At 43.3% G+C, this 24,561-nt stretch overlaps 2 protein-coding genes across 5 annotated transcripts; one reads left to right on the forward strand and one right to left on the reverse strand.

Annotated features, from left to right (window-relative positions):
- Window positions 1-725: 725 nt before the first annotated feature.
- Window positions 726-5,080, reverse strand: LOC146648758 (THAP domain-containing protein 6-like). Of its 2 annotated transcripts, XM_085388009.1 has the most exons (4): window positions 4,922-5,078; window positions 2,462-2,654; window positions 2,296-2,382; window positions 726-2,214 (listed from the first exon to the last, which is right to left on the reverse strand). In XM_085388009.1, exons 1-4 carry the CDS (start codon window positions 4,999-5,001, stop codon window positions 2,002-2,004), a joined length of 573 nt encoding a protein of 190 aa, XP_085244135.1. In that variant the 5' UTR covers window positions 5,002-5,078; the 3' UTR covers window positions 726-2,001. The 2 variants fall into 2 exon arrangements, with proteins under 2 accessions (XP_085244135.1, XP_085244134.1); XM_085388008.1 differs by having other exon boundaries at window positions 726-2,382; window positions 4,922-5,080.
- Window positions 4,013-11,134, forward strand: atg10 (ATG10 autophagy related 10 homolog (S. cerevisiae)). Of its 3 annotated transcripts, none has more exons than XM_085388007.1 (7): window positions 4,013-4,648; window positions 8,153-8,257; window positions 8,334-8,480; window positions 8,556-8,730; window positions 9,141-9,238; window positions 9,312-9,409; window positions 10,568-11,134. In XM_085388007.1, exons 1-7 carry the CDS (start codon window positions 4,571-4,573, stop codon window positions 10,686-10,688), a joined length of 822 nt encoding a protein of 273 aa, XP_085244133.1. In that variant the 5' UTR covers window positions 4,013-4,570; the 3' UTR covers window positions 10,689-11,134. The 3 variants fall into 3 exon arrangements, with proteins under 3 accessions (XP_085244133.1, XP_085244131.1, XP_085244132.1); XM_085388005.1 differs by having other exon boundaries at window positions 4,598-4,737; XM_085388006.1 differs by lacking the exon at window positions 4,013-4,648 and adding an exon at window positions 4,983-7,873.
- The last annotated feature ends 13,427 nt before the right edge of the window (window positions 11,135-24,561 follow it).

Consider the following 24,561-nt stretch of genomic DNA (forward strand, 5'->3'; position numbering starts at 1 on the left):
CCTGATTATCAGCTGCAGGTTATGTGGTTTGGGTTAAAATGTTTAATAAGTCAAAGCATTGTTTTTAATGACAAGCAGGGGGAGCCCTCCAACTGCATGTATGCAAATGTGTGACACAATTAGCCCACTTCTCCTAAACCCTTTTTTTTACTATGTTTTTGGTCTTAGTCACTAGTTTGATGTTTTAGTGAACACAATGCGATGCTTCCTGTGTAAAAGATAATTAACAGTAAAGCAGGACACTCGTTACCATAGTCGTGCAGTGTCCGAGGGGCTTCTGATGATTTAGGTTAACATACACCCATTCACAATAGCAACAACCCCACCCCTAGCTCAGAGTTATTAGACAAAACACCAACCAAGTGATCCTAAAGTGTGTGGACACAGTTGTCATGAGTTGCGGGATGTTTAATGTTCCTAAGACAGTGGATGTGAAGTGAAGCCAGCTGGAGGACTGGCCCTGTCCTGAGGCTGAGCATGTTCCTGACCCTTCATTTGTCTCACGTCTTCCCAGCATCCTTTGTGGAATCAAGCAAACCCTGCTGCTTCTCCCTGACAGCATGGTACGGCAGCAGCGACATTGTGTGCCATTTTCACTTTTGTCGACATGATGTGCTTTTCCTTTGACTCCGGGACAGAAGGATGTAGAGTGGTAATTGTTTTACTTTTCATTCAAAGTGTAAATATTGTAAGAAAATGTATATTTGATTTTCAAAGGACGGTGTGTTGTGTTTCAGTTTTTTCTGTGTTATAAAAGACCGGGAACAAAGCTCTGCTGTTTTGCTGTTGCCCTCAAACAGAACTGTCGGATTGAGCCGGGCATGACTGTTTCAGTGTTGATCATGTTTTTTGATGTGGAAACTGTTACATTTTGCTTGATTGGGAGAAAAAAATTACAAAAATGTCTTCGTGTTTAGTTTCTTTTGCATTATTTCAATAAATGTCTTCTTTTCCCATGTCTTGCCGCTCATGTTTGTAAGTGTTGACCTGTTAAACTAAGATGGTGGAACCTGAGCAGCGGCTGCTCTCTTCAGTCCAAACGTGAAGCTGGGCTGGCACAGATGACTGCTGTGATCTGGTGCTACAGAAATAAACTGAACTCGTTCAAGGTGAAGGTTGTTAACTTCAAGTATTACAATGATCGGTTCAATACTAGCAACTCTAAATGATAGAGCTGGGCTTTTAAATAAATATAAATGGGAGTGACTATAAGAGATGAAATGATTTATTGTAAGAGTACAAAAATATGTCTCGAGATCTGATTGGATACTCGTGAGATCAAAGGTGTGCTTAATGTTACTGCAGAGGAGCTGCACGAAGGTTGAGCTCTATAACACGCATGAACCAAGCTTAAAAGAACAGCTTGTTAATGCTTAAGAATCTGGGTTTGTGTAGCAGACAATGGAATAGTTCAACAAAACGGGAAAGAATTGATAATAGTCACATAAAATCTAATGTGAAAGTAAAAAGCTGCGGGATTATTCACAACTCTGCCCTGAGATACAAGCCGAGCCTTCTGGAGTGGATCTTAGACGCTCCTGACTAAGACATCGTTAGCATGCTGTGTCTGCAAGACTACTTAGGTTATGTGCAATATCAGGCCTTGAAACCACAACACAGCAGGTCAGATTATTTGTCAGATTATTCCATTAAATTGCTCTAAAGCCTGGAACAGCAGCACACAGCGACCTGTGCTGCTACGTTTGTCAAAGCAGTCTACTGCTTGCTGACGAGCACTTAATGAGACATGAGTGAGAGGTTCCTTTGCTTCCAGTATGAATGTTATGTTTGATAAACTTCTATCACTGTTTATCACTTCACTTGTTATGGTTTTTAAAAAAGTGTTATAGATTTTATTTTGAACATTTACAAAGGATCACACTAATATAACCCACATGTTGTCACGGAAACACTGTTTTTTTAAGAACTTTAATATCAAATCTGAGCAACGTTTTTTTGGGAACATCGCAGGCCAGTGGAGCGACAAAGAGAGGCCACAGTTTAGCCAAGCAGAATATCATCCAGTCTTTGCTGCAGTTCTTCTGAGAGCATGTGTTTGTGTTTCAAATCCTCCAGCAAGCTTTTTACTGTCTTTTTGTGCCTTCTTTCCCGATCCTTAGCATTTCTTAAGTCCCGACGCAATTCTTCCAACTTCTCCCGGGCCTCATTTAACCGCTTTTTTACTTGCACTGGGTCTAGCGCATACTGATGATCCTGAAAAATATTACGACTGAATGAAAAGTGGCTTTCTAACTGATGACGGTCCAGAATGTGTAAACGGCAGCTGTCACTCACAGATGCTGTTTGCTCCACATCCTGCACCTGTGGGGGTTCTTCTGCAGCTTTCTGAGAGGTCCTGCTTGTTCTGGTTGCAGTATGTGCCTGGGAAGGTTCAGAGTGCAAAAGGTTTTCCTCACAGTTATCACTCGGTTCAACACAGCCTGTGATATGTGATACTCACCTTGCCAAGATGTCTTGTAAATAAAAAAACTGATGGGATCACTCCTTCTCTTATACGAGTTGTCTGTCCAGTCCTGTCAAAGTCTTCTGCTTTAAAATGACAGCTGCAGACAACCGAGCGGTCATTTGGCTCAAAGTCTCTTCTCTTCAGGGCCATTTTCCATAACTGCCTTTTAACTTTGTCCTTCGGGAACCTACAGAGATAAGAGCCTTATGAGGAGAACAGCATGTAGTCCTGTTGTCTGTAGCAACAAGGTACACAGTACACTACTGTGGTCCCTCAGAACTCAGAGGTTTCCCCCCTCTGAGCTTCAAAGTCAACGCTGTATACACACAACCACATGTTGATGCACCCTGTCCTCCTTTTAATGAACTATTCTCAGCTTTTCTCATTTCATGTTAGCACTGCTGATTCAACACAGCTGCCTGTTTTTGTGTTCACCATATCCCATTATGGAGCCTTAAGCCGTTTTTCCCTTGACCGTGTGGAAGTGCTGGTTCTGACTGAGAAACAAAGGACACTGTGCACTGATTGGCTGCAAGTCATTACCCAGTGGGCATACCCAGGAGAATTCTCTTTTCTGGCTCCTAGAATGACCATAATGTGGAAAATGAGCTTCATGTTCACTTTGATATCTGAAAGATAAGATCTGAAATTCAGCACATTCTCGTGATGAACTGTCTCTTGTTTTCCCCCATTGAATCTGAACCTGTGGCTGTGAGTCACATCAACATCCAAGAGGCTACAAACCACTGCAAGGACAGGCGTGCTCTACTGAACCACGACTCATAAACCCCCAGCCTCTTTCATGCTTCAGCAGGGGAACACAAAGCATGGCAGGGGCAGTCACAGGCCCCCCCGTCTGCACCACGTAACTAGCCCCCGGCCCAAGCTTGCTTGTGCTGTTGTTGGTGCTTCAGTCAATGAGAAGAGTAAAGTTCTAACATACAAAGCACTAAAGTTAGATTTTTTTTATCTCAAGTATTCAAGGAAGAGTGGTGACAAAAATATAATAATCTCTCTAATAATTACAGTTAACATCTGAAGAAACTGAAATGATCAAAAACTATTCCAGCAGCTGAGACTCTCCAAAGATCTGGGTGTGCTGGATTGCCTGAAACAAACGAGCAGCATTTTCCTCTTGTTTAGGCGCATTGGGACAAAGTGGGCACTGCTGTTTGAATGGGGAAATATCTCCATACAGGTACATGAAGACATCTGTTACCTGAACTTACTGGATTCAAAAATCAGCTATTATTTTTTTTCCAATATCACTTTTAGAAGGCCATGCAATTCATTGTTCTTGTTGTCTGAACAATAACTGGAGTCCCACTTTACAACGTAAACGTTAGAGGCGGGTGGATCGGTCCAACTTCGCTTTCATCCTTCAAATTCAGTATGTAGCCCGCTGAACTGTGTTAATTATTTCTTTGAAAAAATAAACCTCAAACATGCACTACAAAAAATTTCCAAACCTTTTTGTGTGCTTTAGAGACAGAAACATTTACATTCCAGGTCCCCAAAAACCCAGTTTCAAAACACATGACAAGCTGAAAGGTGTGTTTTGTTGTGTTAACTAATTATTCTGCAAAGTAACAATGACAGTGATATAGTGGTGAACAAAATGTGCTCAGAATTTGCAAATTGAGACTTAATCTGGTAAGTGATGGCACACCACTCTCCCCCAATCAGCTGCCTGAATAACTTACAATTATTGGTACGGATATCGGCAATAGTGGCCCTGTGTTTACTTGGTATTGGATTGATACCAAAATTTGTAGTGTGGCGCTGCACTACCGTGGATGAGGGAAAGTGTGAATAGAGTATTTTTGTTGAAATGTCCAGGCAAGTACATACATGTTAAATGACACGATATACGTGTTCACATAACGTCAGTTAACGCACAACTTCAGGCTTTTATTTCTACATGATAATCCTTCATAATTAAACAATAAGGACAAGTTGTCTGATGTCCTGTGATCGTTATGAAGCTAGAAGTTTAAATCACACATTAAGTTTCTGTACAAAGGATCGGAAAGGAAATCAGTGGTGTCGCACATCACTGTGGCATAAATAATAAATACGTTTGCTGCAACGTCACTCGGTGCCATGACAGAAAGCGGTAGGAACTGTCGTAAAACGGATGTGGCAGTTTCGTACGGGACCCGTCGCGCAGTACTGTGCTTGGTGAGTGCAGATGAAATAAACTGGAGCCGTTTTCTACCCGCACACAGGAGCAACATTACCACAGACAACGCATCCGTCGCGTGCCGTGGGTCAGTACTACAGCACCCAGCTGACTCACAGCTTCCATGTTCAGCCTCACTGACGCTTTAATGGTTTGGCAGCTTAAAGTTAAATAACTGTGTTAAAGCTGTTGACACTCTGCTGTGTGAAGAAACGCTAATAGTCGTAAACTAGATGCTATGCTCGTACAGCAGTAGTATTGTAGCGGCTCACCTGTGGAAAGTTATTCCCTGCTGCTTGGTGTTGGCGTTCCTTTGATTAGAGCACCCGAGAGCGGCACAGAAGTCTGGCATGTTCTGTTATTTTGGGCTGACCCGAGGAACCCCGTTGCAATATGGCGGCGGTATAAACACGTCTCAGGAGCCGGATGAGGAACCCACGTATGAATCATGAACGCAGTGGTCACGTGATCCGGAAAACAAACTGTTTTTTTTTGAGCAATTGCAAAATACAAACTCTCAAAGAGGAACACGGATAATAATGCAAATGAAAATTAGAAACAGTACAAGAAATACAGAATTAGGGGAATAATAAAAAAGTAAATGAATAAAAAAGTACAATTAAAAAAACAAAAGATACATGGCAGGCATTTAAATTGTGCATAAAAGGGAGCAGTGAAACAAAAAACATAAAATAAGTCAAAATTTAGAATAGCAGGAGATGGGCAATACCCTGGTAAAAATGTTTGGCATATTTGCTCTTTGTCTTTTTAAGCGAAGAAAAAAAACTTAAAATCATTAATAAAACCAGGGAAATAAGGCTTAGAGTTCCCCCATCTAGCACAATGGATATGATATTTACTCAATACCATGTTGGGTAAATATCTCTGACAGAGACATCCAAAGCTAGATGATCCATATAAAAAAACATGATATAGTTCAAATGGTGGCACATCATTCATTTTTAGAGAAATCCAATTTTTTATGTCACACCAAAAGCATTGTGTGATAGGGCATGGAAGAAATGTTTTAGGGTTTCATTTTCGTCAGTACAAAAAGAACACTGATCCACCTCAAAGCTAAATCTCTTTTTTAGAAATTCGGCCCTGGAATCAAAACCGACTGGACCTGCACACTCTCTGATTAGAGCCGGGCTACGTTAGTCTCGGCACAGTTTAGTTCTCGCTCACTTTTCAACAAAACGGATGATTTGAGGCTCTAGTTTGTCAGTGACAGGTGTGGAACAATAATTTCCGAGACATGGCTGTATTAAGAACATGCCAGATGCAGCTGTGGAAACACAGGGACACAGTGTCTACAGAGTGGACTGCACACCAGAGGCTGAGAAGAACAAAGGAAGAGGTGTGTGCATTTGTTGAAAGACAACTTCTGGACTGATGTTGCTGTTGGAGAAAAACATTTTCCATAGACTCGGAGTTCACATTGCTAAAATGGACACCTTTTCATCTCAGCATTGAACGTAGCACACTGTTTGTCTTTGCTGTGTACAGTCATCTATGGACCAGTGCAAAATTAGCTGTGAGTAGACCGCATAATGCCATCAGTAAACAACAAGACTTCCGGCTAGTTCCTTTATTATGGCGGGGGACTTTAACCACACAAACCTGAAGTCTGTGTTACCAAAGTGCCACAAAAACGTTCCCATTGGAACATGGAATGGAAAACCACTGGATCAGGTTTACACCAACATCAGAGGATCCTCCAAGACCTGCACAGCCGTCCACCTTGGACAGTCGGACCCTTTGGCTCTGTTTTTAACCTCTTATCATCAGGACAGGTCACGGTCTGAGGAGACTGATTGTGTCCCATCACGTGTCGCGCCCGCAGTCTTTGTGGCGCTTTGGCTGGTTGTGCACTAAGGGTACTTTCAAGCTCTTACAATGCTGTGGTTGCATTGAAGAGCTTGCATTACGTTTCTCCCACCAAAAACGCTGCATCCAGATGAAAAGAATCAACTTTCTGGGATGTACTTACCCAGTTGTTTGAGCATGCATAAAGATATGTAGCACGTAACTTTGCTTTAACTATGAACAATTTGTGGTTCTTCACCTCCCATGTGGAATCCCTGACAATAAGGGATAATATCAATTAAGACTATGCTTTACGTTACTGTAAGTGTAACAAAAGTGTCCCAACAACTGTTACATCAACCATAATGAGCAAGAGGGAGTGAAGAAGCAGAAGAGCATCTCTAGCGTGAGCGCATTTAGGTTTGGTAACTCACAGTTAGCAGTCAACTTAAACACTTATGCAAACGTAGGAAAAACGCTGTCACAGCAAGGGTGAAATACACGAGTCATCTTGCCTTTAAGCAATATTCCATCTAAATATGAGGTCAGTGCATCTGTACGTAAAATGAGCTCAAAGACAATCAGGTCCATATATATTTGAACACTGACACAAGTTTAGTTTTTTAACCTGTTTACTGAAACATATTCCAGTTATAGTTCTATAATGGACGTGGACATGATGTGTAGACTATCTACATTCAAATTGGATGAAGAGTTTAGAAATTTCAGCTCCTTAACATGTGCCACCCTGTTTTTAAAGGGACCAATGTAATTGGACAGTTGACTCAAAGGCTGTTTCACAGGCAGGTGTGGGCAGTTCCTTCCTTGTGCCTGGAGCTGATTTGAGGTGCGGTGCTTGCATTTGGAGATTTTGCTGTGAACAGACAACATGTGGTCAAAGGAGCTGTCCATGCAGGGGAAACAAGCCATCCTGAAGCTGCAAAAACAAACCCATCCGAGAAATGTCTTCACAATATGGAAAATCTACAGTTTGGTACATCCTGAGAAAGAAAGCAAGCACTGGTGAAGTCAGAAACACAAAAAGACCTGGACGTCTACAGATGACTGCAGAATCATTACCATGGTGATGAGAAAAGACTTCACAACAGCCAATCACGTGAACAACACTCTCCATGAGTAAGGCGTGTCCATATCCAGTGTTCCATGAAGAACGCTGGACAGCTTGCACTGCAAGAGTTTATTAAAGCAAAGAAGTGGAATATCCTTGAATGACCAAGTCAGTCACCTGATCTTAACCCAACTGAGCATTTCACATGTAGAAGACAGACGGCCCACAAACAAACAGCAACTGAAAGCTGCTGCGGTAAAGGCCTGGGAGAGTCAGGAGGACATCTAGTGATGTCCATGAGTTCAAGACTTCAGACTGTCATCACCGGCAAAGGATTTTCAACCAAGTATTAGAAATGAGCATTTTATTTTCAGTTATTTGATTTGTCCAATTACTTTTGAGCCCCTGAAATGATGGGATTGTGTTAAATAAATGCTTTAGTTACTTATATTTTTATGCAAACTTTTAGTTCAACTTGCTGAATGAAAGCTGAAAGGCTGCACTTCACCTGCATCTGAGTTGTCTTGGTCCTGATATTTATGCACCCAACTTATATCGGCACACGTGCATCCACAGTCTGACTATACATGAAATACTGTTTTGTTTTTGTGTGTCCTCTGCATAGATGAGTGGGTGTGCGCTGAATGAAAAGGAGTTCTTTTCCTGCTGTCAGCTCCTCCTGCAGCAGTCTGAGCATCTGAGAGATGGCTGGAGCTGGGAGGCAGTCCAGGTGAGGAGGCCTCTCAATCTTGATCTTGATGAGCAGCCTGGAGCTGTGCTTTAAAGGCAGTCTGATTTTGGTACAGGGTTCAGAAGAGGGCTACCTCAGGAAGACTGTTCTCAGGTCAGTCGTAGCTGACTGCTGTGATGCACAGAAACAGAAGGAAGCTGCTTCAGTTTCCCCTATTTTCGCTCACCCCATCCAAGAACTGCAGCAGCAGGAAAGGACGCAGGTGAAACTTGAACAGCGCTTCATTTTCCAGCTGTCTCTCCAGTAAATATCACTAAATGTGTCTCTTCCTCCACAGCCTGTTGTTGCTACCCGTTTTCATTCTGATGGCATCACAGGCGACGGCGGTGATGAGGACGATGCAGTCTGCGTGCTGTCTGAAGGCAGCAGCCACGTGCTTCAGTACGAGTATCACATCCTGTACTCTTGCAGCTACAGCGCTCCTGTGCTGTATTTCAGAGCTTTCACCCTGGGTTAGTCACACATACGGCAGCCACGGCACACACACACCTACCCCCGTGTCCTCCTGTTTGAGCAGGATACCGCAGCGTTTGCCTTTGCTGCCACTCGCCACCAACATGATGTTAGCTGTGTTTCACCGCAGCAGCTTTCTCCACAACTGCTGTGTAGCTCTTTCAAGGGACTCGGTATTTTGTGTAAATCAAGTACACAGGTGGAAGTGATGATGTTTGGTTAAACTCGAGTAACACAACCACGAAACATAAACAGCAGAACAAAGGGCAGAAGAATGAAAACTAAACTCATCAGTATGAAGGCGACTCAGACTTAATGTTGGTGATGATGCACTAACCTGTGGCAGGAGGTCGTCCCTCAGCAGGTCCCTGTGGTATAAACTCACCCGTTTTGCACTGCTCTTTGTCAGAGGGTCGGAGTCTGATGTTAGAGGACGTGTGGAGCTCTGTTCATCCAAACTTCAGACACTGCCTTCAGAACAGTCCTTTGACTGCAATCACTCAACAGGTAAAGGAAGTCTCGGCATCATTATCTCTACTTTTCTCCTGACAGTCCACTTACTCTTGTGTCTGTGTGCCAGGAGCATCCTCTGCTGGGTCAGCCTTTCTTTATGCTCCACCCCTGTAGAACGGAGGAGTTCATGAGGCCTGTGCTGCAGGAGGCTCAGGAACAGCCCAGGTAGGGTCGCCGAACCACAGCGCTGTTGATGTAAAACTCTGAGGTAGCTCAGTGTTGCTCTGTTGATCAGGCAGCTCGGGAACATTGACTCCTGTATTAAAATATTTCTCAGGCTTTTGTGGCATGTTTCTGATTTTGTATTTTTAGCCTGGTTGGATTTGGATTGCATTTCAAAAAACAAACTTATTTTTAGGTCCACATTAGTGAAAACTGGACGCTTTTTCAAGACCAACTCTGCTGCTGCAAAATCAGATCACATCAACACACATGGTGTCACACTGACGCATACACCGTGTTGTTGCTTTCACTAACTGAATGTCAGTTTGGTTCAAAGTATTAACTCGGGAACCGTAGGACTCTGCAGCTGTCCACTCGTAGCTCTGGTTGTTACTCTGTGACTGTGGGTGTAAACTTAAACAGGATTGAACGTGCAGCTTTCAGGAGATCTAGTCTACACCCTCTGTCACCTCTGATGGTGACATATGAAGATGCTGTTTAAGAAAATCAGCTGATCCTAAAAAGTTTCTAAAATGATTTAAATACAAAGTCAGATCAACAAGACATATTGGAACTAACAAAACGAAGCAGAAATACAGGTGTGTGTGTGTGTGTGTGTGTGTGTGTGTGTGTGTGTGTGTGTGTACAAGTACTTTGATTTTGTACTTAAGTAGAATTTTCAGGTACTTTTTTCTTTATTTTTCTAACATCTTCCTTCATTTTTATACGAATATCTGTGATTTCAACTCGTTACATTTTCAGTCTCGTTGCTTTTCAGAGTCATTTGCAACACGAGTTTAACATCACTACGATCGTGCGTTGAAACATCAAACCAGTCTGAGAACAGTAACATGAAATACAGTCCTGCTGTCGACATCTCTGCTTCTGCGTTTTGGATTAGTTTTTGTTCAATAAGTAACAGCGTGGTATAATACCTCATGTTCTGTTGTTTATCCGAGTCTGTATTTAAATCATTTTAAAACCTGGTAAAGATCTGGTTCCTTTGTTGTCCCAGTATATAAAAGTTTGAGCTGACAGAGGGTGTCGACTCTGTACATCGTGACTCTTTGCAGTTTTCTTTTTGATGCAGTTGTTGCTTCCTCTGTTTTTTGAAAAGCTGGATTCATACATATGTGTGTGTGTCTGTGTGTGTGTGGGCAGGCCAGTGAACTATGTGTTGTTGTGGCTCAGTGTGGTGGGTCCTGTGGTGGGTCTGGACGTCCCTCTGAAGTACTGCACCCAGCTCCATCCGTCCTCTCCCAGCAGCAGTGAGCCTGACTAGAGCTACAGCGCTCTGCTTCAGATTTGATGAGCAGCACCGTGGAGACGGGAGGCGGCTCTGTGCGACATTTTGCAAGGAAGACTTGCAAATGAGTGACATCTCCCCCGTCCGGGGAGAGTTTGGACCAGTGTTAGATAACGCTCTCCACTTTCATCATCAAAACATGGAATATCTTACAGAAGAATCGCGGCCCATCTCTCCACTACAGATCCATAGACATGGAGAATCAGTGGCACATGGCGGCTTGAACTCGTAGTGAGATGCTCTTTTTCCTTTAATTTGACCACTGTCAAAATCAGCGTTTTGATTAGATACCAACTCCGTGCTTTGGAGAGATGCCCTGTGCTATTAATACATTTAATATTTGTGTTGATGTAATGTATACAATACATATTGTGCTAGAATTTAGACTCAACTGTGCAAAATGTAATAAAAATATAATCCTGGGATTTGCAGACCTCATTGAAATAATACAAAAACAAAACGAAACCAATCACGACCTTTTTGAAATGCATTTGTACATTTTATACCAGCAAAACATTTCAAAAGAAGTTGGAGGAGAGTTAAGAGAAGTTGTATAATGCTGAAAGAAACACCTGGTGGGAAATCTCCAACAAGTGGGCGTGGCCGAGTATTCCACAGAATCTTTCTGAGTGGGAAAACAGTTCAACATTTGATTCTTTTAAATATAGTCAATACAGTAATATGGTCAGCTGATGGTGGTGAGTTTTCAACGGAGCCACATCAGTGTAGCCTGTGAGATATTTTTATTATAGATGTACATTAGCGTTTCACGGGAAATGTTTAATCCATCGGTGCAAGTGCAGAACACCTTTCTGAATAAATAGTTTGTATTTTAATGATAATTATGTAACTATTCAAGTTCTATTTAATTTAAGGTTTTTTTGTTTGCTGCTTAGTGTTCCGGAAAGTAAGAATACTATCAAGCCATCATCACGGTTTTCTCAGATGCACAGTCAACGTGGACCGTATACAGTAAATCTTGCTGATGACGTAGGTGGTAGGCAGTAGTTCTGCTTACGGTCTTGACTTGAAGGATGACTGGAACACTGCCAATGATAATGCTGCATTTTTTTTTACTGTAAAGCAAACTCAAGTACTTTGAGTGACAGGCAGGTTAAAATGGTGTACACTGAAGTGTAAAGCATAAAAAGCATTTTTAAAATGTGTCGGACTTTGAAGCGAGTAGCATACACTGATTTGCTGACTCGATATTAAAGTAAACCCTGCAATCTCCTGCTTTCTTTGAGCCAGTTCATGACATAAGAAACAGATAATGATGAATAAATAAGGTGTCATAATTAGATGTCAGGCCACTGTGAAAGGACAGACGACCACAAATGGGATCTCACTGGACATTTCCATCTCATTGTGCACTAAACAGTGCCGCTTTCAGGTCTCTGGATGGCATAGTATATAAATTTGTATTGATAATTATCAAAATTTGAATATATTTAGAACAGTTCTTATATAGTGCTTTTCTACTCTGAGCACTCAAAGCGCTTCACCAGAACAGCCTGTGATTGATCCATTAACCTGCCGATCAGTAGATGCTCAGCCTCCTGAGCTACAGCCTTACCCTGTCTGTCACAGACCATTCAGCATTGCTTTGGAAAGCAGCCAGTTCAGGTGCTCCACGTCTGAAACCAAAGGTAAGTGTCGTCATAAAGTCACAATCGCACGCGTGCAGGCTGAGATGTCCATCAGCCTGTATTGACTGAGTCTGTGGATATTGCGCCTCTGGAAGTAGGTAGGCTAGGTCACTTAAGATATTAAACTAAGATATCCAGCTTCAGTTGAATAAAGCTTTTAAATAATGCTATCAGTTAACTGCATTGTGTGTATGGTGCATGTCTGACAGGGAAGTTGAACAGAAGGACACCTTAGGTAAGATGGCGCCACCGGGAGTTTGGCGAGGGTGACTTAAGTGTTTAGGAAAGTAACACTACACACTGTATAGGTGGATGTCATTTGAACATGAAGGAATTGGAATCCTTATTTTAAAAAACAAACAAAAACCCCTAAGATTTATACTTGAGCTTAAGGTATTTTTAGACAGTGTACTAATACTCAATCACTTCATTAGGTATACCCGTTTATTACTGTGCGGTTATACTAATTGGATAGTTAAATTGCAGGAAGTGTATTTAGGCATCCAGATGTATTCAAGATGACCTGCTCAGAGTACTCTCAGAACTGAAGAGTCCTCTTGCATGAGAAGTGAAACTTCTCCACGAAACTTAAACAAGTCCAGCTGCGTTCTTTCCAAGCTTCTTATTCTACAATGACTTGGATGGCTAAGAACCGACACGGATCAAAGAGAATGGACTTTTCTTGAATGTATTGAAGGGTTTAAATGGCTGTGTCTGAACCCAGTTCTAAATATTTTCCAAAGCCGAATGATGTAGTTCTGGTACCTAAACTCAAACAAATCAAAATGGACCTCATACTGAAGACTAAATGTAAAAATCCTGGTCAGATGTCATCTGTGTTTTCATTATTATGGGCTGGGAGGTCAGTTAAAGGAAATGACCTCCCAGTCCATTGCTCCTTCAGTGGGCTGGTTTCAGTCATTATGCAAATATATTGTTTATAAGATTGAAACCTGCAGTCAGCTGAGACTGAAGACGTCACTGGATGAGTGACGAAGCGTTTCTCCCACAAAACGCTGCGTCCAGATGAACCGAATCAACCTTTGGGGAAGGTTTAAAGCTCATTTTAAATTCTTTTATATTCTGTTTAATCTACGGGTAATGCACATATCCCAGTTAATTCATCCAAAGGTTAGATGCTGCAATGTTCACAAATACAAACTGTGACTGTGGATGTAAACTTAGACAGGACTGAGCGTGCAGCTTTCAGGAGATCTAGTCTACACCCCTTGATGACACCCAACCACCTTTAATGGTTTGCATATGAGGATGCTATTTAAAAGAATCAGCTGGTCCGAAACAGTTTCTAAAATGATTTAAATGCAAAGTCAGATCAACAACAAGACATATTAAACCAGGTCATTGTTTAGTTAAAAAAAACTAAGTGGAAATACAAAAATACAGAAAACTATTATATCATGAGGTGTAGCTTAACTTAAAATTATTTTTGAAGCTAATGGAAAGAAATATCAGGATGGCTATTTTTCTGAAGAGTCTTTGCACTATCACGGCTGAGCGGTGGATATCACCACCTCAGACCGGAATAAGAGCATGTATGACATGCTGTGCAGGCTTGATGTGGAGGCAGGCTTCTACTGTGTCTACTATGAGTCCAAAGCCCATATCCACTGGTCTGTGAAAGCAGGTAGGTGAATGATATCAAACACAAGGCAAGCTGATTTAACACATGAACTACAAAAACGAACTAGAAGAAAGCCTGGACAATTAAGTGACAACCGTAACCTTTAAGTCCTTTAAGTTGTAAGTTGAGAAACTGCAATGCACTGTGTATTCTAACATCTTTCTATCAGAACCAACATGAACCTTTTTCCCAGTCTGAGCTACAGTAGCTCATCTATTGGATTGGACCACGTGGGCTTAAGTGGTGTTTGGCCCTACATGACCCCGTCTCTGGTTCACCACCCTTCCATCCTTGGACTACTTTTGTTAGACAGACCACTGCAGACCAGGAAAACCCCACGAGAGTTGCAGTTTTGGAGATACTCTGATCCAGTCATCTGGGCTTTGTTTTCTTAAACCCCTCTACTTGCACATTTTCTTGCTTCCAACACATCATTTGAGGACTAAATGTTCACTACTCACTAATATATTCCACCCACTCACAGCTGCCATGATGAAGAGATAATCACTGTTATTCAATTTACCTGTCAGTAGGCAGAATGTTATGCTGGATTTGGACGACACCACAATCACTTATGTGTTTAGTGTAATGAATGAGATTGTAGATACAAGCAGCTGAAAAAAAGCTTTCTTCCAAGGGTAGCTGGGCTCTGCCTTAGAAATAGGGTGAGGCGTTCAGCAACCTGAGAGAGGAGGTGGTTTGGGCATCTGACTAAGATGCCTCCTGAGTGAGGTGTTTCAGGCATTACCTACCAGAAGAAGGCCCCACCTCTCGACTGGCCTCGATATGCCTCGTGCTCCCTCAGATAAGTTTAGGTTGCTGCCCCTGCGACCCAGCCACAGACAAAGAAAAGAAAATGGATGGATGGATAGAAAAAAATGGATTGTATAGTTTTAGATTGTATAGGTGAGATTTTTTTTTTCAAACTTTTGAGGCGGTTGGAAATTACCTGGAAAATCAAGAGGCTGCAGAGGTACCAGAGACCGGCTCCATGTAGTTTGCTAGGATACCCAGCAGAGGGGGCTGTTTACTGGCCTCAGAAGTTGTGTGCTAATACTTCTCTGACTCTCATGTCAGTGCAGACAGATAATGCTACATAGTTTAGGTGCCATGGCCAACAAAAACAGAAAAATAAAATTACCGCATTTTTATGCTTTTAAGTTTACCAACACACTGTATGTGCACGTAATTCACATACACACCTGACACAGTAACAAAATTTTATCTTTAAAGAATATTTAAAGTACATAAAGTCATCCTAGCTCATTTCATGTGGAAGGAGGAGGATATGGAAGAGAGGTCTGCAACATCTGAGGAGTAGCCATTGGACTGATTTTATTTTTAATCACATGAATGTGATTTTAAAGTGCAAACTACGCACAAGACAGAAAAACCTTGGCTGACAATGAACACCTGAAGTGCACGCATCGTCATTTTCAGCTATGCTGTTAGCTTGTGTTAAAAACATAAACACTCAAAGGGAGCGTGTCCTCATTAGATAGGGATTTAGGTAAGTGTGTGAGACTGTAGGCATGTTATACATGATCCAGTATATGAGAGTAATGCATAGTAATGAGAAATGAATGAATTTGTCGTGGGGTGTGGTTGGTGGCTCAACTGCAGAGGACGGGTGGAGCAGTGGGTTTAGGGCATGGTGTCAGGGGGAGGCTGATTGTCACAGATGGTGAACGTCATCTAATCATGCCTTCCACATTTTAGTAGCCACTGGGAAGAGGAGAGAGTGCGAAGAAGCTGATGGAGCAACGACTGGAACGGAGCACCAAGCAGGCACTCCACCTCTGGGTGCGAGGTCTTGGGAAAAGCAGGCATGTGTGAAAGAAGCACAAAGAACACAGGCTTAGTACTGAGTTGTGCCGGCCCTTTTAAATGGTGCCAAAACCCAGCCGGCATGTCGGAGCCTCGTCCCGCGCAGCCGCCTGAGTCACTGGCGCAAATGGTGATTTGAGTTGCGGTAATGTAACAGTCATCCTAAATGACTGAAGGCAGTGCAGGGCCAAGCCGAGCGACAGACAGAGGTATTGGAAAACTCCCTGTGATGTTTCACCGGATGGTGGAGGGAGATGACGCCTAGGAGAAGGAGATCTCTGCGCCCATGGTGGAGGTGTGCTGGTGGCCGGAGGAGGAGTGGGCCCTACCGCTTGTTGCCGCTCCTGTGGGGAGAGGCCCGACTACACCATGAGCCTCCCTGTCATGGAGAGGACCTTCAGGGATGTGGAACGAGTGGCTTCGGGCTGGAACGGTGGAGTGGGTCCACTTTCATCGGCTGGTTATCCTGGAAATTGCTGTAAAATTGGCCGAGGACCACCTGTCAGTGTGGCTGGAAGGCTCACAGCTGAGGCTGGCGATCGCATCAGTGTCTGATGGAGGTGGGACTAGTGTTCTGCGTTGCTGGCCCTCTGACACCCTCCCCCAGAGAGACGTATTGGGTTCTACACTCAACAAAAATATAAACGCAACACCTTTGTTACTGCTCCCATTCCCCATGGGATGGACGTAGAGACCTAAAATTCATTCCAGATACACAATATAACCATCCCTCCCAAACAGTGGTCACAAATCAGTCCAAATGTGTGGTAGTGGGCACATCTGCTATATTGAGATAATCCATCCCACCTCACAGGTGTGCCACATCAGGATGCTGATCTGACATCATGAGTAGTGCACAGGTGTACCTCAGACTGCCCACAACAAAAGGCCACCCTGGAATGTGCAGTTTTGTCTCACAGCAAAATGCCACAGATGCCACAAGCAATGAGGGAGCGTGCAATTGGCATGCTGACAGCAGGAATGTCAACCAGATCTGTCGCCCGTGCATTGAATGTTCATTTCTCAACCATAAGCCGTCTCCACAGGCGTTTCAGAGAATATGGCAGCACATCCAACCGGCCTCACAACCGCAGACCTCGTGTAACCACACCAGCCCAGGACCTCCACATCCAGCAGGTTGACCTCCAAGATCGTCTGAGACCAGCCACCCAGACAGCTGCTGGAACAATTGGTTTGCACAACCAAACAATTTCTGCACAAACTGTCAGAAACCGTCTCAGGGACGCTCAACTGCATGCCCGTCGTCCTCATCGGGGTCTTGACCTGACTCCAGCTCGTCGCCGTAACAGACTTGTGTGGGCAAATGCTCACATTCGATGGCGTCTGGCACGTTGGAGAGGTGTGCGCTTCACGGATGAATCATGGTTCACATTGTTCAGGGCAGATGGCAGCTGAGAATGTCCCAGTTCTTGCATGGCCAGCATACTCACCGGACATGTCACCCATTGAGCATGTTCGGGATGTGCTTGACCGGCGTATACGACAGCGTGTACCAGTTCCCACGAATATCCAACAACCTCGCACAGCCATTGAAGTGGAGTGGACCAACATTCCACAGGCCACAATTGACAATCTGATAGACTCCATGCGACGATGTGTTGCACTGCATGAGGCAAATGGTGGTCACACCAGATACTGACCGGTTCTGGGTCCCCAGACCCCCAATAGCGCAAAAAACTGCACATTCCAGGGTGGCCTTTTGTTGTGGGCAGTCTGAGGTACACCTGTGCACTACTCATGATGTCAGATCAGCATCCTGATGTGGCACACCTGTGAGGTGGGATGGATTATCTCAATATGGCAGATGTGCCCACTACCACACATTTGGACTGATTTGTGACCACTGTTTGGGAGGGATGGTTATATTGTGTATCTGGAATGAATTTTAGGTCTCTACGTCCATCCCATGGGGAATGGGAGCAGTAACAAAGGTGTTGCGTTTATATTTTTGTTGAGTGTAATAAGGTGCCAAAGGGTATATACAGGGTTTGTGCTGAGCTCAGCAGCGAAGCAGTCGTCCGACACTGAGGGGGGCGTGAAGGCACCGCCGGTCCCGGTAACTCACTTCATGGAACATTTTCCACTAGAACAGACTTGTGACGACACCCTATGCTCAGCTCAGCCTAGTTAACTAGTTGGTAATTCCAAAAGCGCATTTGTGCCCGTTACCATTAATGGAAGTCCCATTTGAGCACATTAGCATGGACCTTGTCGAGCCAAGTGTAGCACAGGCACTGTTTCAGGTCATCTCCCTACTTGGCATCCTGAAAGAGATATCGACTGACCAGTGCACAATATTCATGTCTCACAAAGTAAAAGAACTGTATGAATTACTGGACATTAAATCTGTTTGGACCAGCATCTACCAACCTCTGACATGTCCATGATTCATAAATTCACTCACGAAGATGAACGCAACTGGGATCGCTGGTTAGACCCTTTGTTGTTTGCAGTGCTGGAGGTGCCCCAGGCCTCCACAGGATTTTATCCCTTTGAATTAGTGTTTGGCAGAAAGCTGTGGGGGATGCTGGACCTGATGAAAGGATGCATGAAGGATGCCATCACCTGGATCACACGGTGATATCTGTCTCTGCAGCCTTTTAAGTTCATGGTGGTCCATAGACCACGATGAACAGAGGGAAGCCACATGCGAACTTCACAGACCAAGGTCCTGCTGACCAGCAGATTTGAACTGGGGATCTTCTTGCTGCAAGGCCACATAATAATAATAATAATATAGAAAGATGCTTTTCAGAATCATATACATGACATTAATGAACTGGTTTGGGTCCTTAAGGGTCCGCTGGAATATACTAATAAACAGCAATGCCAAGTCCTGTTTCTCCTCGGCATACCTCATCAGGTACACGTACACCAGCTTCTTGAGTTCAATATTTTCACTCGCAACATTCTTTACCACAGCAGAAAACAACTTGGAGACCCTCCTTGGCAGTGAGACCGAGAATTCTCTTCAGTGTAAATGGTTCCTTGTTGCTCTCCAATATCTCTTAATTTCTTCATTCTTTTTAAAGTTGGCGCTGAACAGCTGAAGGCAGCTCCGGTGCTCGAGGAGGTCGGTGTCATGGTCTGGGTGTGTGGCTGTAAAATTCCACTGAAGGTCTGGCCCTCCCTGGTATCCACCCATGGGCAGGGCCTACTGCCTCCCTCACCTGAAGCTGATTGAGGCAATCAGGTTGGAGATTTAAGCTGCTTGCTGACGCTGCTTCCTCGCCAGTTCGTCAACTACCCTATGTTGGTAACCAGGCCTCATGCCTATGAATCTCAAGTGCTCTACTTAGCTTGCATCTTGTGTTCTAGTTACTCCTGGAAATTCCATCACACTGAACCTCTCGTCTTGGAAATCTGGTTAACCCGCCTGCTTTCAGAATCATCTCCTTGCCTCACCTGCCTGCCCTCCTGCCCTTACACCACCTCTGGACCTTCACCGCTCAGGACAGCTGCCACACACCACCAAACCCACCTGAACCGCACCACCTCTCCTTCGACACTTCCATCTCCCACCTGCACAGTAAGACGAAGATTTTCATAGCTTCCACCCTCTCCAGAACTCCTCATTGGCTACCGCTCTAACACTGCTCTCCTCTCTTCCAGTACGTACCTAATCACCAGCAGCTCCCGATGCTTTCTTGGACCTGTCCCCTTGCTTATCCCTCTCCCCTGGCCAAGACCCTCATGCCCCATGTGTCAAGCTTTAAATCAAGGACTATCGTAAACGTCATTTCTGTGCTAGTTAATAAACCTTTGCTAAACCCTTTCTTCAGCCTCCGCTTTGGGTTTTCTGCACGTGGGTTTGATTTTTGGTGCTCGGCCTCCGGCCGTTTTGTGACAGTCGGGGTGCTCTCGTGACCCGCTTCCACTGCAGCCTCCTCTCCTCCTTGGTCGTTGTATGAGTACAAAGTCAAATATTGCATCCAAAATATGAGGTTGAAGTAGAAAGTACCAAAATGCAGAAACAGAAATACACTAAAACTCTGCTTCAGTAAAGTTCTTAAATATAAATGTACTGAGTGAATGTACACAGTTACATACCACTTCTAGACTTATCCATGCTTTCATGCCATTAGTGGTTTCCTTTTTGACAGAACATATAGTTAGGACTATATGAATCCTTGGTGTAGACTGCTGGAGGCCTCTCATGATTCTTTTCCACACCTTTTTCACTTAATAGGTGTTTACACACCACCCTGCATTTAATCACGAGTTATTATTAATCTTTGGCTCTGTTCCACAGTAAGTCTTTGTCCTGTCTCCCTCACTTCACCCCGAAATGGTTGCAGCAAATGACTGCCCCTCCCTGAGCCTGGTTCTGCTTTTTCCTGTTAAAAGGGAACTTTTTTGTGCTTGCTCATAGACTGTTTGTGTTTTCTGTGTTATTGCAGGGTTTTTACCTTACAATATAACGTGATTTGAGGCAGCTGTTGTTGTGATTTGGTGCTGTATGAGTAAAACTGAATTAAATGAATTGAATTGTGGTGGTGGGATCCCATCTTTACAGTAGAGAGCCTTAAGAGCCCTGTGTTAACTCTGGATATTGTCAGCCATCAGGGCTCCTCGCAGTCTTTAACAGACTCTGACACAGCCTGCAAGAAACATATGGAGGAGACTGACCCAGCTGAGAGGATCTTCCTGCCATCAGCAGGTTTCTCTCTACAGGAAACTGACAGATGATGGAAAAAGCCCTTCAGCTGACATGGAATAGCGCAGTGTCCAGATCCCATCTCAGCACTCTTCACTCTCCCTTATGGCCCCAGATCATCACCTTCGCTGACTTTCTTCTTCTACTTCCTCAGCTGTTTGGCTCTGTTCCCTGTCATGAACAGCAGTGCAGAGGTGAATATAAGGTGAATAAGGAGATTAGCGGCTAGAGAAAAGAAACAAACAACTAATTATACTCAAGTGTTCAGTATAACACTTAATTGGACTGAAATGATTTTTTTGGTCAGCAGTCTATGCCCTATGATCATGGCACAGTGCATTAAGCCAGCTCCCACAATAAAGGCCTTTTTCAGGGCATGAGCAGAAGGATACAGCCTCATTTTTGTTGGTATTCCATAAAAGTCTCACTGTCATTCATTCCCACTGTAACCTCTCCCAGCACAGCACCCATAAGCTGCAATAGTCTGGGAAGGTGGTTTCACATGATCACATGAGCTGTTTAGTCTCCAGACCATTTGAAAAGCTCATCCTTGGACTGGGGGAGAAAGCATGTATGTATACGAGATGCAGAACTGCTGACAGACCTCTGGAACCAAGGCCAGATATAGGTCTCCTTTTGTTCCCTGAACACATATGTTTCAAAGCTATGAACAGTTTTAAAACCGCAAATATTTTATCTGATTAATTTATGATGCATTCAGGACCAGTGATAGCGATCAACAGAAAAAAGCTGTAAATGAGCTTGAGTAATGCTTAGACATTAGGTTAAAAGTGACTGTAGTGACTGTAGTGGCGTGGCAAACAAGTATTACAAAACTTAAACATAAAATCAGTAAAATAGACAAAAGGAAATGACATTTTCCTGATGATGGATGATCTAATCACAGAATACACAGAGTGCTTTTCATTCCCACTTCTGCTGGTTAGATCTCATTAGCTAAGGCACTCTGTGGCTGAAGCACCACACTGAGCTTAAATGTGTGCGTGTGTGCTCGGTGTATGTCTGTAACCTCGATGAGCTGCATATGGCCTGATATTTTTATATGGTAAGCCCTCAGTACACAGGCTTAATGAGCAACCTGCAGATGCCCCCCTCCCCCACCCCCACATATGTAGATTACAGATATGGCTACCAAAGAAAAGCACTCTGTGGACCACTCACTCTGTGCTAGGCTCCTGACAGCAACAGAGCTTGATGGAAACTGGCAGCCTTAGAAAGCTCGCCACTGGGGCTGACAGTGCCCACTACCTCAATGTTAAAAAGGTCACCCAGCAAAGTGGGAAGAGACTGGTAACTAGCTCTTGTGAGACAGACTCCACAGTACAAGCAGAGCTGGACTGGTAATATGACAGGTTATGAGCTACTGTGCACCCACCCTAAAGTGTGTGGAAGAAGAGGTTGATAAAGTTGGGCAGGCAAATGTAAAAAGGTGGACTGGTTGGAATGGACTGGTTCTTATATAGCGCCTTTCTACTCTTCTGAGCACTCAAAGCGCTGAAAAGCACTTTGAGGTGGAGCTGAAAAGCTAAGAGAGAGATAATAAAAAGAAACTAGAAATAGGTTTAATAAGGAAATAGATGAATGGACATCATTAGGAAAGGATAAATAAAATGAATGGATACATGCACATCTTTGCTCTGAAAAACAAATGGCATTTGGAAGGTTACTGCATTTGGAAATTCACTGCATGTATATCTTATATCCTCTAGTTTGTATTTCTCACCTAACCACATTCTGTTCTTGTGCTTTTCACATATTCTTAGGATATTCAAAAGTCATGCTGTCTCCTGAAGGTCCGCCCCCTGGGAGCCTTGTCCTCCGTTTTGTCTCATTGGAAGCTTCAGTTATATACATATACTCCTAGGACCTGGCGTCCACATGTGGACATCACATTTTGGGTTATTTAGACCAAAATACTCAATTTTGCTCTATAAGGGCCAGATATCTACTTACGAGGACATTATCCTGCTACTGTTCTATCGAAAGTTTAAACGAATATCCTCATATGTGGCTCTGATGTTTCTTAGAAACAAAAATTAGGTAAAATTTTAAAAAAACAAAACAAAAAAAAAGTGGTAATTCTTTGTTTTTAAATTCATCGAGTCCCAATATGCCCAAATATCAAAGAGAAATTAAAAATGCCGTGAAAGAGTTCGGGTCTTAGCGCGGATTGACGCGAGGTTAGCTCGTTAACGCGCCGTCCAGACTGTGTCTGCTTCTGCAGACTGTGACACAACCAACTAGCTAATATTGTAGTACTGTCTTATATGTACCTGAGATGACGGAAGATAAAGCCAGTGGGGATGCGTGTTAAATCTCCCTTCTTTCATAGTTTTATGTCTTATTAACTAATGAGACTGAAAATAGTCTTATTCTAAGACATGTCTCATTAACATCACTAAGTGATGTCCACTTAGTAAATTATGTTCCACATTAGAGGAAAAACAGGATACTGAAGGACTACCTGCTGACTGATAAGCATGTGTTGTCCTTGAGTTCAGCGGTGAGGCCTGAGTTATGAAAGAGTTGAAAAGGTGATGGCGAGAACACCTCAAGCCTTTGTAAACCTGTGATGATGTCACAGTGACATCTTTATCTTTTATAAACTATGGTCCTTCTTCTTTATTTATGTATTGTTGAGCAATGTTCTAGACAAATGCACAGCACGTAATATCCTATGTAATATTAATATTATGTTTTCCTTGTTGTCTAACAGACGGCCCAGCAGCAGCAGAAACCATATTATGAAAAATAAAGCATACCAACTCAATGCCCACACAGTTTTATTCAGTGATGTCTGCAGTGTTTCCACGTTGTCTCCTCAAATGTAGCAAATGGAAACATACATTTGTTCTACCCTCAGTGGCATACTTCACTCCCCAAACCTGCCTCTGTGCTCACTCTCATCATCTAAAGCTCAGTTCTGTTCTGTTCACACAAAGATGTAGTTATGAATACACACACACACACACACACACACACACACACACACACACACACACACACACACACACACACACACACACACACACACATCTCTACAGATTTTTGCTGTGGCAAAGCTGTTCATGAAAAGATTAGCAGGAGTTTTGAGCACCTGCAGGATTGAAAGCATGCTGATGACCGTGACAGGATACTGTCCATATGCCACAAGCTGCGCACACTATACTCACTCATACACACATCCACACGCACACATGTGTGCAGGCTTCAGTGAAAGGTGAAGGAGTGTATCAGATTATTGCGACAGGCAGTGAATGAAGATGTTGGGCTGTTCAGCCATGGTGAACTTTCACACACACACACACACACACACACACACACACACACACACACACACACACACACACACACACACACACACACACAGTCAGCAGATTGCTGTGATCTGACTGCTAAGTCTGGAACAGTTTACAGAACGTGGAGAATGTGGGACATGTAGTGTTAAATACTCCATGAGGGAGATTATTTCCCTTTGAGCCTATAGTTGGTTAGAAGCTCAGAGATGCAGATGGTGAGACTATCATGACCTGCTGTGCTCTCAGGGATCCAATGCCAGAGCAACAACACAGAAACCCAGAAATGTGATTATTGACTCAAACACAGTGCTTGCAGTCGACTCCAGTATCTCCAGCCAACAGACAGATGTCTCTTTAACATGTCTAAGACTGGATAATAGTATTGTGATAACCATACTCAGATTAATGCCAGATAAGGCTGAAAGTAACTGTGATTGTTTGAGTGGTCAGATCAGTTGATCATAGAGAAGTTGTGGCTGTTTTTTCACCCGATCAATGAAAGCACAGAGAATATTAGCATTTCATCATAATCTGGTTGATGTACTGCATGGTTGATTATCAAAAGGAGAAGCCCAATGCAAATGGTCTAATAAAAGGTTAGTTTTAACTAAACTTGTTCAAACTTACAAGAACACAAATGTCCAAAAGTCTATGCAAACAAAACAGGAACCAAAGAAAAACACAAGTGGAAATGGGACATGGGAAAGAATAAAGGCAGGGAGACGAGTAAAAA

The sequence above is a fragment of the Rhamphochromis longiceps genome, linkage group LG18 (assembly GCF_057381845.1).
Source record: "Rhamphochromis longiceps isolate RC_006_pf linkage group LG18, R_longiceps_female_GT1.1, whole genome shotgun sequence".
In the NCBI taxonomy this organism is placed as follows: Eukaryota; Metazoa; Chordata; class Actinopteri; order Cichliformes; family Cichlidae; genus Rhamphochromis; species Rhamphochromis longiceps.